Source organism: Cololabis saira, chromosome 1, assembly GCF_033807715.1.
Source record: "Cololabis saira isolate AMF1-May2022 chromosome 1, fColSai1.1, whole genome shotgun sequence".
Lineage (NCBI taxonomy): Eukaryota > Metazoa > Chordata > Actinopteri > Beloniformes > Belonidae > Cololabis > Cololabis saira.
In genome coordinates this window covers 20,621,967-20,639,126 of record NC_084587.1, presented here as the reverse complement: position 1 = coordinate 20,639,126, position 17,160 = coordinate 20,621,967, and the positions used below count along the sequence as shown (strand labels likewise).

The 17,160-nt window shown below is 41.0% G+C and overlaps 1 protein-coding gene across 7 annotated transcripts in view; it reads left to right on the top strand.

Moving 5' to 3' along the window:
• Positions 1-9,961: 9,961 nt before the first annotated feature.
• The window catches only part of lef1 (lymphoid enhancer-binding factor 1), a 48,543-nt gene continuing 41,344 nt past the window's right edge, over positions 9,962-17,160 (top strand). For all 7 annotated transcript variants that reach the window (XM_061717611.1, XM_061717597.1, XM_061717565.1 and 4 more), the window contains exons 1-3: positions 9,962-10,971; positions 12,798-12,864; positions 14,078-14,205. In XM_061717611.1, coding sequence (XP_061573595.1) covers positions 10,771-10,971; positions 12,798-12,864; positions 14,078-14,205 — 396 coding nt within the window. In that variant the 5' untranslated portion in view covers positions 9,962-10,770. The remainder of the gene's footprint in view (positions 10,972-12,797; positions 12,865-14,077; positions 14,206-17,160) is intronic.

Below are 17,160 nucleotides of genomic sequence, written 5' to 3'. Positions count from 1 at the left end.
AACTAAACCTGTCAAATTGGCAGCTTGTGCCTGCGTCTGGAAATGGCTCTCTCTCTCTAGTAACAACTCCTGGGAATTATGGGCTTTTCCTCTGTGAGACTAGAAGAAATCAATCAGCATGAGTAAGTATCACACTCCAGTGGTTTTAACAGTTAATATCCTGATGGTGCACACAGGAAATCAGCCACCAGCCAGGTTAAATATAGCCTGTTCAAGCTATTTACACAGGACGTGTTTAGCTGTAGGCACTTGAAACCACCACGGTCTTCCTCTTGTTACAGGTTAGAACCGCCACAGAGAAAAAGTTGTTATCCATAGAACATTTTTACTGTGAATGAAGGACACAAAATAAATCAATGTAAATGCATTTAATTTGCTTATCAAAAAATTATGTAGAGCTCACTAAAATAATTACATGATGGAAAGGTTTTTTTGTAACATCTAATGCAAATGCACTATTTTAATATATCTCATCATAGCCATTCTATACAAAAATAAAGAAATACATTAAAGAAATAATAAAAATGTATTGTTGTTTGAGGGTCTCTTTAAAGAAGTAAATGGTGTAACCCCGTCTTTACACAAACAGTTACATTAATGTAAATGGTCACAATGTGAAGGAGTTACCATTTTACCAATTTAAAGTGTTTCTTTTTATTTTCTTTTAATGTCATTGTTTAGGTTCCCAAATGTTATCCACAGAACTGGACAAACATCTGATGTCACCTATAGGTTTCCTGGTACTCTCTCTGTATGGCACAGTGTTGCTAAGAACTAATGCCACCCATCCCTGGGTGCTCAAAAATGGGTGAATGGGCAGACAGAAAGAGGGCCGGAAAACAGGTGGGATATGCCCACCTTAGCTACCACAAGTTATCTATTTTAGCATGGCTGGTTTATCTTATGCTAACCTATGACCATGTATAATGTCACCTTGCATTCATGCTGTTCAAATCTGTAAAAATCTGGAAAGCAACCAAATTCTGCAGTGTCTGTAGAGTCCGCCCAGATGAGCCTTTCAGTCTGATGTGGCTTATACGAGCCGTTCAGATTCTGCTCCCATCGTTATGTAACGATGGGGGCTACTTACATAGGTTGGCCTCCGATGCGTGAAACCACGCCGACAACTTACTCTGGCCGGAACAACAACAACTAACTCCGCCGGCCGGAGCTTCCACCATTTTTTCGTAGCGGTGTATCGCGTCATTCAGGCAGCCAATCAGCACAGTGCCTCATTATCATAGCCCCGCCCACTCAGAATCCTGCATAGATAAGGAGGTTAGACACTGGGAAGATAAAGACATGGCTCAGAGGCTGAATTTCTAATTTATTTAACAAAAACAATCAAAAGCTTGTTTTTAAGACATTCAAGGCCTGTTTAAAATAGGTATTAGATGCCATAATAGGTCCCCTTTAAGGGATGACAGCTAGCCATTAACCATAGCCAAACACTTCCAAACTGCTTAACATGAAGTTGTATGGGGAGAAAGATACCGAGGCTGGACAGCTCTGATTTGGGTCTGTGAAGTCCCACTACCCTGCAGATCTCAAAAGGTCATCGAATGAAACAAATTCCCTCAGCCCATCCCAAACAAAGCAATTTGAACAAGTTGCATAGGAGTTTCTTAATTTGGTAGTGACTTCAAACAAATGAACCAACTCATGTGCAATAAATGATTTTTTTTTTTCATCTTTCATAGTATGTCTTCTTTAAACAGCAATATTTAATGTATGGGTTCCCTTGATAATGTTGTTTGCCTTTCAACCATAAAGCACTTGGTAATATAGAGTATGTTTGTATATCTGGTATCTAGGACTTTGGAGCAGTGACAGAACAAGCACCTCTAAAGGTGTATCAAAGACTATGTGCAGTCATAAAAACCTATTTTATGCCCAATCTAACCTACACCGTATGCATGTCATACCTAAGGTTTCCATAGAAAAATATATCCAGGCTTGTACACATTCACACACAGATACACAGTCCCAAAGTAGGCAAACTGTGTTTACTGTTTAGCCCTGCGTGCAGATGTGATGAGACATCCAAGCTGATAACACCGGGCCAGAGGTACTGTTTGATCTCAGGCAGCTCAGGCAGCCTAAGGCTGGGCGATGAGCACAGACAGAAGAGCGGGGTCAGCGAGGTGTGCTGCGTGCTTGATTACAGATTGGATAGGGGCCCTGTGACCTCTTAGCAGGTCTGCTCTGACCCCTGACTCCTACACAGCAGGCCTTGATGCACTGCTCAGTGCTTTCTCCAATAACACAGTGGGATTAAAGGAGTGGCTGTGTGTGCCGAGAGGACTGGACCACTTCCCCTATGGCCCTGAAGAATGTGGCACAAAACAACAGCTCACAGTGGAGGACAGCTGGTGGTCAACCTTGGCCAGTCTCTGGACATATGTGGACCGTGGGCCATAAAAAAGGAATCTTGTCATGCTTTTCAAAACGATCAGTTCATCCATTTGAGATTTCAAGTCCAGTTGAATAGTTAAAAAAGGAAAAAAAATATTCTGTAATCCTCCCAAACATGTTTCCTTGGCTTTTCTGAAAAACTGTTATGCCTGTCACTTTAATATCTCTGGTCATTTCACTCAGGTGGAAAAGTCGCAATGCAAAAAACACTGTTTTGAGTGGACCTTTCATTAATCCATAGTGCAACTGGAAAAAAAACTCAAATTTTAACTCTGAAATTGATAGAAAAACAGCAAAGCACTTTCCTCAAATTCTCTGTAAACGAATAATCATTATATTTCAGTTCGAAATAGGTCATTTCAAATCACTTCATGCTGAAACAATTCAACACAGCTGTAGTAATAGGGAAGCTCAGTAGATTTCCACAAGTTGGAGATAACTGACAGTTCACTGGAGAGAAGGTGGCTGTCCCAGCTGGGATGAAGCTTGTAGGTAAATACCCCCACACACAGTTTCCCCATAGGCACCTGGGTCAGCCAAGTGTTAATGTGCTCATTAGTCTTCTAGGGTGATAGTGAGACAGGGCTGCATGTACACGCAGGGAAGAGACAAGCTGTCTGATATAATATTATATGCCCCAGAGGATTTTTGTTTTGGCTTTAGTGAGCTCATACTGTACCTTCAAGCATCACTGCGCTGTGCAGACCTGCTGTGTTTTTTGACAATGAGAAGAGCCAGAGAGATAAAGATTTAGCCCATGCACGTTTATCTAATGTTGTCTGGCTATGACGACGGCATGCATGCGCTCTGTTTTTGAAGCCTGCAAGTTACTGTCTCCTGCGTGAGAGAGAGTCGAGTCTTGGGGCAAGATGATCTCCGGCTTACTGATGCGGTGTTCCCCGTGAGCATCACTGGGTGGTGAAGATAGAAGGGTGGAGTCAAGTGCCACTTGAATCACTCTTTATCTCTGCCAGTAAAAGAAAGGAAGAGTATTGTGCAGCATAAAAATGCTGCACTGTATCATTTTCATCCACAGTAAAGGTCAAGAGAAGGGAGGTGAACTACTTTGGTCCAGACTCAAATATTTCAAATATTGCTCCAAAGTTTTGCACAGCCTCTCTGCAAGAGGATGTGTGTTAGTGACTTATGACTTTTGCAATTTTAACTGTCCAACATTCCTTAAAAAAAAATAATCTCAGCACTTTATGCTTAGCTATTTCCTGAAAACTGACAAAACATTTGCAGAAATTTGTAAGCAGAAACAATGTGTGGGTTTACATGCATATGAAGAGTGAACATCAGATCTGATCACTCAAAACACACCATGGTACACCTTTTAATATCATGTGTGGACACACATGTCAGGCACTTGTGACTCAGGATGCATTTTGATACAAGGTAGGTCTGAACACAGCCTATGAGACCACATGACCCTGAAGCTCTCCTTTATTGATGCTAGAACGCCATCATCGTAGACCATGGGAGGAATGCCAGGAAGAGGCCCATGAAAGGAAGAAGATGAAGTATGAATGGCAGCAGATTGTTGAGAACTGGGCTGGAAAGTGAGGTGCATTCCCACTGAATTAAGCTGCAGACCATTTGTACTGGGTATCACAAGGGGAGCAAGAAGCAGAACCATCAAGAACTGACGCAGCTGAAAAGGCCTCAAGATGTATCTGGATAAGGAGAGAAAGTCCATGGGAATAAGTGAACGCCACCTGAACACACACTGCGGCCTGATCAATCTTAGTTAGGTCACCTGGGTGACGATGTCTGATCTTGAAAGCCCCGAAACACCCGAGGACCACGGGTTACATTACTGATGATGTGTTCAGGTGCACCAGAAGCTGTATTTATTAACTGCTCTAGGCTTGAATTGGGGTGAATTGGATTGAGCTGGAATATAATTGAATTTATTGTACTTTTGTGCTATAACTTAATTGTACTGGAATCAATTTTCTTACGATTGGATGTAAAATGAACGTATTTAATTGGGCTTGAATTCATCTGTATTTTCTTAGTTAATGCTCACAGTTCATATTCATTTTGAATTTTCACTGTATGGATAAACTGAATTAATCTGAACTGAAATTGATTTGTTTTAATGTCTAAGCTCACATTAATGGTAAATGTTGCCCGTTCTGCATTCTTTCTACAGGTATATCTAAATTAAGCCATGAGGAACAATAATGAAAAGTAACCAATGTGTTACTTAACAGACTGATAAAGCCATACATTTCATGTCTCATATCTGAAATTACTTAAACAATTGCACCAACTACAATATCTTGGTGGTAGATAGAGTGAAGGTGGGGATGATTTTTAGCGTTATGCTTTGTAGGGAACCTTAGAGATGCCTCACATCTAGAGGGTTTAAAGGTTACAAATCTCAGCTGGTGCCTTTCTGTGTGAAGTTCATCTGTCCATACATGGATGGATAGATTGATGGATGCTATTTTATTATTATTCAGAAAACATTTGCCATAAGAAATAAGCTGTAATGGGCAATATATGAGTTTTTGCATTTAAACTTTTTTCACTTGAGAAACAATTATCTAAATAAATGCATCTGTACTCTTTAATGTAAATCTTTACTTTTGCTCATCAGATACACAAGGTACAAAATATATACGTATCCTGACAAATTCCCCTTCTTTTCCATCAAGGAGATAATTTCATTTTAATGACAGTTTGTCGGACGCCGCCTCCCGAGAGCACTGCCATAAATCAACAGATCACAGGTCTACCTCCATCTTCCTTCACCTTACCCCCAAGACACTTTCCTCCCCTTCAAGGTGACTCATCTTCTACCAGTCAAAGAGAGGCACCAATAATCACTCACCTCGGACCTCCCCCGGTTTGATTTGCACTTTTGATAAATGCGTCTACTCTCAGCTTTAATTGCACACTCTTTTCATCATAATTTAATGTTTGTTTCCTGTAGTTTTGTGGAAGATGGCTGCGAGCGTAAGGGCTATAATTTCTACATCAAGGAAGTTTTTATGAATGACTAGCAGGTGGAACAGAATGCAGGGCGATGATCCTCCCGCTGAAATCAACTGGAAAGCAGTTTTAGGAACTGATATTGACAAACCATTTCACTAAGCAGGCTACACAGATACAAAGACACACATGCGCACCACAGTGAGCAAATGGGGGGGTAATTAGGGTAATTTCTGTTTGAAGTATTATACATTGCAATTAAAATAGAACAGATACAAGATGACACAATAATAGATCTAAAGAGGACCTTGACTCAGTGTTGTTTAACAAAGAGCATTTTGTTTGAAACAATTCGTACAGTGTTATAAATTGAAATCCTCCTCCAAAAATTAAAAGTGGAGGAACATAATACAAAATATATGCATTATTATGATCCTCAACGCTTGTGCTGCTACATTTATTTCATCCTTGAGATCAACTAGCAGTCTTAAAGGAGGGAGATAAAGCATCAAAATGTGCTGATGATAAATTATGCTGTGTGTATGGATATATTTCTTCCTTTATATAACATGCAAAATGGAGTATCTAAAGTGAGAGACAACTGAATTCAGGTCACAGCGCAGCAGGAAGTCTTCCTTTTCATGTGAGATCCAGAGGGGTCATTCTTCTGAACTCATTAGGAGAGAAATGCTAATGTAGCTCTGTTTTTTTCCAGAACTTCTCTCTCCTTTTCTCTCTACTTCAACTTTCCTGGTGATTTTAACAACTGAAGCTCCGGTGCACGGAGCGTCGCTGGAGAATATAATGTAGTTTGAAGTCAAGTGAAAGTGTGTTAGGCGGTTCTGACAGCGACTTCATTAGAGAGGCTGTCATTTGTTGCCTTGTCATCAAGCCGCTAAACTAGAATGATTACACAGCGAACAAATGTGTTATCTTTGTCTGTGATTACTTATCACTAGTGGGCTTATGCTGCTGCAAAAAAGTATTAACTAAATGTTAAAATAAAAAATGTATTCTGTCCGCTGAAATGCTGAAGAACAAATAATCTTTTCTCTGAGATCCTCTAATTGCAAAGAGGGACACTTGTCATGGCCACCAGCCATGCAGCAGAATCCATCAAATAATGTCTCTTATTGACTCACATCTCCCACAAACTGTTTTTCATACATAACCAGTATTTTAAGAAACGTTTCAGTTAGAGTGAGTGAGAATGAAAAATGTGTTTGCAACAAAATGTCAATTAATATTAGCTCTGGTTGCAATGAACCTATGTCAAAATAAATTGCTATTTTAAGCCTCTGACAAGACTCAAAAAAGTCTTCCACATAGGTGATAGTGTGGATCGGTTCCCTGCAGGGAAAATGAAGTATTTTTAACTTTCAAAGCCTTTACTTCTTGTCGCTGCCACTTTGTTAGAAGTCCATACAAGTCAGCTACTAACTTTTATCAATAGATGCACAAAAAAGAGAGAAAGAGCTCATGTGCTATGCCTCTAATACGTGTCTATTTTCTCATAAATATACTGATCCAGTTCCATGGAAACAGAGGTCATGAACTCTCATCTTTTTGCATTAATGATAGAAGTTTGCACGCATCAGTAGTTAACTTATACAGATTTATGACAAGGAGGTGGTGACCAGATGGAGATGCCTGAACAAACAGTTACTTATGTACACTTTCTGTCCATCTACAAAGTTGAAATGAGTTTGGTTTGTGTGCAGGGACCATATTCACACAATCGCTCATGTGGAATTATATTGTATTTAGTCTTGTCATAGGCTTAAAACAGCAATTTATTTTGATGTACGTCAATTGCCCTGAGTGCGAGCATTAATTACCATTGACACATACTGTCGCTCAAAACTGATTTGATTCATTTTATTTTAGCCCTAATGAAAGTTTACATTGCTTACCTAATAATAGAGCTGGGGTTGTTTTAACCCCAGAATGTTTCTTTTACAACACAATTAATTTATAGAGATTATTTCCCTGCAAAACAAACAACCAGAATGAAATTGATATCCCAACTGCCTTGTTTTTCCCATTCTTCCTTCAGAGGCTAATGCCATGTTTCAGAACTCAAACTTGTAAAGATGATGGATGGATGGATGGATGGATAATTATTTTTCATGTGTTCATGTGCTTCTTGCATTCTATCAAATCAAAATCTTCTAGGTTTCTCTCACAATTTTCAGCTCAGTTGATAATAAAATTGTATTGTCTTTCTTTTCCATAATTTCTCAGTATTTTATTATTGAATCTACATTCTGAGCATTTTACTTGTCTTTTTTATTGGATAAAATCCATGTATATTTTATTTCAAATGGTTCATTAAGAAGCTTGAATTCATGGAGTATTTTTGTACTGTTAAATGCATTTTTAGCTTTTTGTGTTACAGAGAACAGCAAGGTTGATAATGTTGTGGATTAAATGCTATATTTTATCATATATTTGAATGCCAATAGTGAACACCAAAGGGAGAAAAAAATGAATCATTTAGGCTTGTGATTTATATAATCTGTTTGTTTGGATCTTACCTCTTACCTCGGGGCCTGCAGGCCTGCATCATCTCTTTTTTAGCATCCTAATAGGCCTTTATGTTACTCAGTTTCTCTCTCCCAATTTCCCAATTTTAAACCATATCCAAAGTGAATGCTTGGGAATGTGGAGGAGAAAAAAAAAACATGTAAAGGAAATGAGGTTACTCCTTTTAGCGTGGTTTTGGGGGTGGCAGGGATTGTAGGTAGCATCATTTCAGACTGTGCCAGAAAAAAAAGTGCCGGATAATTAAATTAAGTACGTACTGTAATGAGGTAGAACCGACACTTTCAACAGGGTGGGAAGGAAAACAGCCAGAGCCATCGCCGTTTTTTTGGGCTAGAAACAAGAAAATATAATGTTGAAGGGGTCTTTGAAATTAAAGGTTTGGTTGTTCTTGTCTGCCTGGGTGAAATCTGTCTAATTAGCTTTCTCTCTTTTAGTGTTGTATTTGTGCGCGCGGCACTCGTGCAGTTGTGTGTGTGTGTGTGTGTGTGTGTGTGTGTGTGTGTGTGTGTGAGAGAGAGAGAGAGAGAGGCAGCACGCGCTTTCCGCTATACTCTGGAATGCAGCCAGTGTCGGCGCTTTTGAATCCAAAACCCAAAACCCTTTGATCTTTTCTCTTTTTTTTTCCTCTCTCTCTCTTTTCCTCGCCGTCTCCTTACCCGGAAGAGAACCCCATTCTCTCACCCACTCTTTTTCTCCCCCCTCTCTCTCTCTCTCTCCCCCTCTCTCTCTCTCTCAGCTGGGATGAACGCACACGTGGAAATGTTGGCTCGACTCCACACTCGGACCAAATTTAGTCATACAAAGGCAAAGGGAGCGCGAGGAGGGAGGAGGGTGGAGGAAGATGGTGGTGTGGTGGTGTAGTGGAGGGGGCGCCGGGGATGAAAGAGCCCGCCGCCGCCAGATCAAAGCGCGCCGCGGCTCCGCCCCGCTAACCCCACCTCCGCGCTTTAAGCCTGATTTATGGTTCCGCGTTAAACCGACGGCGTAGGGTACGCGGCGAAGCGCACCGTACGCTGCGCGTCGCCGCGTAACCTACGCCGTAGGCTCTGCGTTGGTGTAACGCGGAACCATAAATCAGCCTTTATAAAGACCTGCCTCCCCATCCCGACTGCGATTCTCACGCAATCTCTCAGCGCTCAGACGCAGACAAACACGCCACTTCCACTTGCTTGCTGAGATTTCTCTTTTTTTTTCTTTGTCCCATTTTTATGTCCCAAATATTCATCAGTACAATACCCCGACAAGTTCTTTTCTCCTTTTTTTTATTGAAAAAAACACGCCCCCCCCCCCGCCCCACGCAGTTATTTGATAATTCTTTTATGTTTCATTTTTACAAAAATAACGAAGAACATTTTTTACAGAAGGAATGATTATTTTAATATAGAATTTTATCATAATTTATTTACTGTGTATTATACAAAATAGAGCTTATATTAATTTATTTCGCTTCTCCTGAACACACTTGGAGAACTAAACGAATCAGGCCCATCACATTTGTGTTGAGGTTCATCCTCTGAGACACTGAAGCAGGTTTATTAAATTGACAATAAAAAATATTTATGTTTCTCAATATTTAGACAAAGAAAAAGCTACTATATATCGAAAATGAAACAATAACAACAACAAAAAAACAAAAAAAATCTACATTTTGCTTATGGTGGCGTCATTTTTGGGGAATTTTCTAACATTTGTATTGTATTCCACTATTTTGCCTCTGTTACACAAGTTTAAACTTATCTCGTTTCTATTCTATATTTCTCTAATAATTTTTCTAATTGTTTTAAGCCATCTCACACAGAGCACGCATCCACCTCTCCGCTTCTTCTCCTCCAGTCTTCCCCTCCTGCCTGCCCATTTGTTGTGAGCTTTGTATAAATCTCTCTCTCAGGAGGAGTGTCAATCGGTGTGGTGTCAATCAGAGCCTCGGCTTCCCTTTCATCTCTCCTTCCTCCCAGTGACTGAAGAGGGAGAAAAAAGGAGGGGAAGGAGGAGGAGGAGGGAGCACGGCTACATTACCAACACACACATGCACACGCTGCTTACATTACACTGTGGAAGCGCTGCGGGAGCAGTGGGAAGTCGGTCCACGGCGTTTTTCCACTATATCTTCCCATTTTTTTCCCTCTTTTGATTGTTTTATGACTTTTGCTTTTATCTTTTCCTCATCCGACCAACTTTGAGGATGTATTTGTAAGCGTCACGGCAGGCTTGCTGCGTGGCTCGTCGTCCTGTCGAAGTGTTAAAACTGCGTGAGCGCATCCCTCAGTTCCCCACTCACCTCCAGACGGGCTTTGGCTTTTCTCATTTTGTAAGCCTGCTTTTTTCTAAAAAAAAAAAAAAAAAAAAGGACACGTGCAGCCTCTTCACTGGACCACAAGGAAATATATTTCTTCTCCTTTTTCTTAATCTTATGAATGCACTTTTTTAAGTCATTTTCACAGGAAAGCAGACGTCTTCGGTTGACTTTGAAACTGGTGATGCGGTTTTAGCTGTTGGGGGGGTGTCTCCATTTTTATTATATATGTATATTTTTTTCCTTCATGAAATCGTTTTAAGTGTACTCTCTCAGCGACTCTAATCATGATCGTTTTTTTGGCTTTTTTAAATTGCGTGTAAGGGTGAGGAAGCTCCTGTTGCTTGTGCGTGAAAACACACCGGCGGCGTGTTCGCAAACACGCGTGAATCACAGCCGGCGCTCCGCCGCTAAAAACACGGGGCTCGCTCTTTTCTGGGGGATTTCAGTGGGACTTAACCCCTTTTTATTTTCTATTTCCCCCCCTCCCAATCCACTCCTAGCAGTGTGTTGTCTTGCGGGTTTTAATTAAGCAATATCAGTAGTAAAAAACCAGCCAACAACAAACAAGCATGCCTCAGTTATCGGGCGGCGGCGGGGACCCGGAGCTTTGCGCCACAGATGAGATGATCCCGTTCAAAGACGAGGGAGACCCGCACAAGGAGCAGATCTTCGCCGAGCTCAGTCACTCGGAGGAGGAGGGAGACTTGGCAGACATCAAGTCATCTCTGGTCAACGAGTCGGAGAGCAGCCCCAACAGCAACAGCCACGACGTGAGTAATGTGTGGACTAGGATCTCCAAAACTGGGCAGCCCTAGATGGCGTTTATTTTCACTATAATCATCATCCAAGCTTGCTTTCAAATTGGCTTTCAGCACTTTGGATTGATTTTGTTTTTCTTTTCTCTGCTCTTCCAAAAGAGCTAAAACGAGGAGAAAAAAAAGGTCCAGAATTGTATTTTCTTTGAGGGCCTTTTAGTTTGAAAGCCATGCGTGCATTTTTATTAAGTGTGAAGTCATGTATAGCCTGGGCTGGAGTCAGGTGCACCGCTTCTCTTTCACTACTTGGTTGTGATTGATAATGTAGTCACTGACAACATTGCAGATCAAGGTGTACCTCTGGAAACTTCCCCCAAGAGGACAACAGATCCAAGCCATGTTGTCCCCTGGTTTTTAGCTGTACAATAAAAAAAAAATAAAATAAAAAATACAATGCATGGCTAAAATGTAGAGCATATTTCCAGATGCAGGTACAGGGGCCTTGTGAGAGGCCTGTGACAAGCAAGCTGGTTGTGTTTACCTTGGTACATGATAACCCATAGCAACTGTAAACCCCATCCAATACAAGATCTTTAACTCCCACATCCAAACAATGTTATTCATTTACTTTGAATAATGTATTTGCATGCAAGTTATATTCTACAAATTGGTATTTGTTTTTTTTTGTTGCCATGATGTGATCTTGTTGTATTCCTGTTATTGTTTTGTATTGTGTTTTTCATGCTGTCCATATTTCACATTTGCATGTCTTTTAAAGGGCTATTAACACATGTGTTTTTGCATTTTCTAATTAAAAGGATACTGAGGAGAAAGGGGATCCGATAGAAGATTTTACTCAATTGTAGATGCATTTATAAGTGGCTGCATAGCTAATCAGTCATTTCTAGGAGCAGAACATTTTTACTTTCATGCTTCATATTTTGTGCACGCCATATGAAATTTTATCAGCGCAGACAAAGTGGCAGAAGATTAAAAACTCAGGCCCAATTTCTTTTACACACCCCTCCATCCATGCGGTGACCTCAGGCTGCAGCATCCCCCTCTCTAACTTAGACGGCTGTTTTGTCATTAACTGCGGCATTAATGAAATTTTTGGACACATCCCGAAACGAAACTGTACACAGTCATCACCACATGTCCTTGAGAAACGTGGGACAGAGGCTGAATGTTAATTAGGAATCCAGTGAAGTTCTCTCGCTCAGCTTGAAGCCATCCTGAGGGGTCTGAACTCCAAAAAAAGCGAGGTCTTCTCCCTAATTCGGATTCAAGAGAGAGGAAATGGATGTTCCAAGTCCACAGGATTTTTTTCCTTGAATAACAAAAGCTGGTTGCATAATTTTCTCTGTTTTGTGATGCTTCTGCTTCACTTTGCACACAGCCTTTACACTTAGAATGCATACATGCTTTTATTTGAATGCAAAAGGAGCCTAAAATTTAGAAATGAATATAAGAATGGACTTGTCATATTGGAAATAAGTACATTTTAAAGCCCCTTAAGGACAGGAACTTTAATTAAATGGTTCTCCTGAAGCTTTGATGCAGGCTGCTTCATCTTCCGTCTACAGTCAGTGATGTGTGTGCATGTGTGTGTGCGTGCGTGCGTGTGTGTGTGTGTGTGTGTGTGCGTGTGTGCCTGAAAGACCAAATTGTTCTGCTTTGGTGACAAGTAAGGGGGGAGGCATCATTTGTCCCCGAAGTGTTTGTGGTTGTGGGTGTCTAACCATGTCGGCTTGTATTTGTGTCTGATTGTGTGTGATTTTCCCACCTAGCTGATAAACCACAAATGTTTTGTTTTCCTTTTTTTTCTTTTTTTTAAACAGGCAGCTAGACAGTCCCAAATACCACCAGACTCGTATCATGAAAAACACAGAGACCATCCAGACGATGGTAAGTGACACGGTTTAAAGTTTGACTGATAATACCCCATATTTATGATAATTATGTTTATTATTGTTATTTTCATATAGATCTAGTCTAACCATAGTGATTGAGTGCGACAGGATGTGATCCAAACAGATGTGATCCAGCTGTGGATTCTCTCCTTATCAGAACTCTTGATTCTGCTGATCCAAGTCTAGTTAAGACATGCTTTGCCCTCATAAACACAGCTACCTGTTTCCTACCTGATAGATGAGGGTGGCTGCAGAAATGTAAAACAAGGAGTATGTCAAATAAAATGAGCATAAAAGTGCCCCTATTTCACCTATTTCTATCTTGTAATCCTTTACTATCACACTTATCGGCTATTTCTAATATTGCAAGCCCCTTCCAGAAGGAGAGGAAAAAAAAAAGAAGAGCTTCCTCGCATACATCAGCTCCCCGTGGTGCGATCACTTGCAACATGTTGCAGCCTCTTGGGACTCGTTGCTCCCTGGCTATTGTAGTGTGACCCTGCTGCTGCAGGTCATCATTAGGGCTTCTGAAGAGGAGTGTGTCTCCCCTTTGTTCGCCTTTCACTCTTGAATAAGACCCCTAAAAACCAAACACTGGTTTTTCTTTACAACAAGATCCACGATGCCATCAGGCTGCGTACCAGAAACCCTCCCAACCCCCCACCCTTCGCCTTGGCCTTATTACACAGCGCACAGCTGAGTGGCGAGTGTCGCTGTATTCAGGCCTCTTGTATAAAGCGCTCCCTCTCAGGTCAAAGGCATAGAAGAACAGTTGGGGCGTCTCCTGTTTTGACACAGTCTGTATGTTCTTCTAATTGGTGCTAATTGGCACAGAGGGGCTCCATTGTTCCTCTGCATAATACGACCATCCTCTCCGAGACTGGAAGAAAGGGCACAAACAAAAGGCCGAAACAAAATGGGGCACAGGTTAAAGCGATAGGCAGCGATATGATTACAGCGGCACACCAGGTGAATTTTAAGATCCGCTTTGTTGTTGCTTGGTTTCCTCACCAAACCAAATTTAAATGAATCCTTATTTGAGATATGCTTGCATTTAAAATCTCACTGTAGAGCAATAGGCTTGCATGTTTATTACATTTTGCATTATCAGTCTTTTGTCTGTTTCTTGGACATTTTCCTGATTTTTGTCCAAACTAATACTTTTTCTTTTTTTTTTTAAAACAAAAAACCAAAAACCTTTTTGACAGGAAAGCATCAAGATCTCTACAGTAAAGGCCACCTGTATTCGGGTTACCCAGGTTACATCATGATGAGCAACATGAACAGCGACTCCTACATGAACAATGGCTCCCTCTCGCCGCCCATGCCCAGAACGGTGAGTATCAGCGCTTTTGTTTTTCCTTTTCTTTTTATTATTGTTGTTTTCCCCCCCCTTCTCTCTTGGCAACTCGGTGCATCAACTCAAGTAAAATTATATCTCGACATGTTTTGCTGTTAATATGAGAACGAACTTGAGTCTGAAACTTGATAATCAGATTAAAAAAAACAAAACATATATGTATAAAAAAACCCAACATGGTTAAAGAAGAAGAGGCAGATCAGCGCTTTTGCTCTTCTTTCTTTTTTTTATTTTTGATGATAACAAAATATGTAAAACAATAAATGTCATTTTATAGACTCTAAATATATCATTTATAATGTTTATTATTTATCCTTTTTCAGTATGTATGAGGAAATACATCCCTTTTTCGTTTTTTTTCGTTTCCTTTCGCTTTTTAAAAGGCAGCAGCATATATTTTTATTTTTTTTTATTTTTGTTGTGGTTGTTTTTTTTTCTAAACATGTGCTGGAAACAAAAATGAAAGCATAGATTGTGACCTTGATTGGCCAGAAGGTTCCATTTCATTTAGCACCTGTAGGATGAATCACAGTTCAGACACTGTTTTAAATCTTGCAGTTGGATGTATTTTTTAGTTTTTCTGTCACTTCTCACAGAGTCACGCCACATGTTCTTATGACAAAACAAACCCTGTCGGGTCTCTTATAAAACGAAACAGTTTTGCTTTTCAAATATTTGACCAATGATGGACATCATTTAATAGTTTTCATAATGGATACTCATAAAAGATGGAGAGTATTTTAGTTGCCACACATCTTTGGGGGAAGAAAATGAAAATATTTAATCAAACTTTAACAAAAGACTTGGTAGAGACCTGCTTTCACACATTATTTTGATTTGATTTGGTTCCTTATCTTGAGCTTCACACAACCAAAAGTTTGCTCGCTGGTCTCTATTTCCAGAAGGAAAAAATAGCTCTGTCTTCATGAGTTCTTTTTTGAAAGGAAAGCCAACCAGATAGAAATGAAACAGTCAAAGAAAATAAATCAATTAATTGGAGTTTGAACGTATTCAATGCATATCCTGCAGGGACACCTTATAATTATTTCATCTGTAAAAAGAAATGCATCTAGTTTTACAATGTTTTAGTCACGTTTGTTGCTTTTATGTTTACTCGCATTGCTGGCATTGCTGGCACCCTTGACTTGACCCTTGACAAGTCTGTGAACCTTGGAGACCAAATGTTTCTTGTGTTTTCCACGTGATTAAACCTGAGTTGTACACTATTTCCCATCCTGTTAAAATCTCCAGCGCTGTCTGTCTGCATGACCCAAGTAAACCCTCTAATTAGCTCAGCATGACCGAGTGGGCCCGAAGGTAGCGTCTCGTCTCTGGAGCAGAAGTGCTGCTCGCACCGTCCAGGGGTGGCGTGTGTTTCAGATATCGTTCCCCCCGTAATGGTATTCATTTCAGGCCAGCTGCAGGTCTCTCTCTCTCTCTCCCCGGCGGCTTCCTGTGTCTGTCACATTTGCAAATTTCCCCTCTCAAGGCAGACACGAAATGGAAGAGCATACCAGCAGCTGTCCAGTCTAATCCTGTTTTGTCCACGTCTCTGTATCAGACTTAGGAAGACAAACGGGTTGAATCTGTCCATGGTTTGGTGCCTCCACAAAGGAAATGCTGCCACATGGTGCGGAAAAGCCAAAGGCCCTTGCACGTAGTGCTTTCCCAGCGAATGCAAACGAGTTTCAGCGGGGTGAAGTCGTGAAGTGTGACTCCTGTGTTGATGTCAGAGGGAAGTTCTTGAAAAAAAACAGATTTAATTGTTGGGGGTAGAAGCCTCATGCTGGGTGTAGAGGATACTCATTCACATGCAACTCTGTCACGAAGTGATGTTAAAATTGCCTTGGCTCTCATCTGCATAAGCCGCAGAAGTGAAGGTGTGGAAAAAAAAAAATGTAATGCTGATTACCTAATGCGTGCCTCTATTCAGTTTACAAATAGTTTTTAAAATGTGGGGCATAATGCTTTCTAAATTCTCTTGATGCCTTGTTTTCTGGTAATGTTATCGCTTATTCCACGGTGCTGAAAAATTCAAAGGACTGTATGGAGACCAGCTGACTGTGTGTGCGGAAATTACCCCTCAGTGCAGATGTATTAGGCCAGGCAGTTAGGCGGCGCACTTGCTGCCAAAACTTCTAAAGCGCGGCTTTCATTTCATTTACTGTTTTCTACCCCCCCTCCCCCTCCCCCCCTCTGCTCACCCTGTCTTCAATAAAACGGTAGTCATTTTATATACATTTCCCTCACTTATCCAATAATAAGAGCCAAAGCTCGGTGGATGGATCACAGAACATGAGTCCTCTGGCTTTCTTACTGATGTCAGCTTGCTGCCGTTGCTGCTGGCCACCGCAGCCACAGTATCTGCAGGCCTGGGATCGGTTTTCACCGAGATCAAAGGCACATTCTCTCTTTCATTCTCTTCCATCCCCAGCCCCATCGCCGCCCCCCAATCCCAGCAGTTTAGATTGATTTCCATTGACCATGACATTCCTGCACATGCCGTCCACTTACGGATGGAGCCGTTGGGAGCTGCTGATTATCAGCAGATTTTTAGGACTTCTCGCTTAATGAGCTGATTTCTGCTGTAAGAGCGCAGATTTTTGGCGCAAAGGGTGCCAGAGATGTCAATGGATGTGGAGTTTTAGCAACAAAAAGAGGGTAGAGGTTGTTGTTCAGAGCTCCCCGTGGCGGCTAGTGGATCCTTCTATGAATGAACAGAAGGACATTGTGGAAGTTGCACACGGAAAAACTGGTTCTGGTGAGTTGGAGCAGGAAGTCATCATTCTTAGTCAAAGCATTTGGTTTATGGCGGCATGTCTGGCTGCAGAGATGAGCTGTACTTCGTTGTTTCTGAACCATCTCTTCTCAACACCAAAATGTGTGTGTTGAATTGGGTTCCTCCAGTACTGTATGTGGATCTGGTTTATG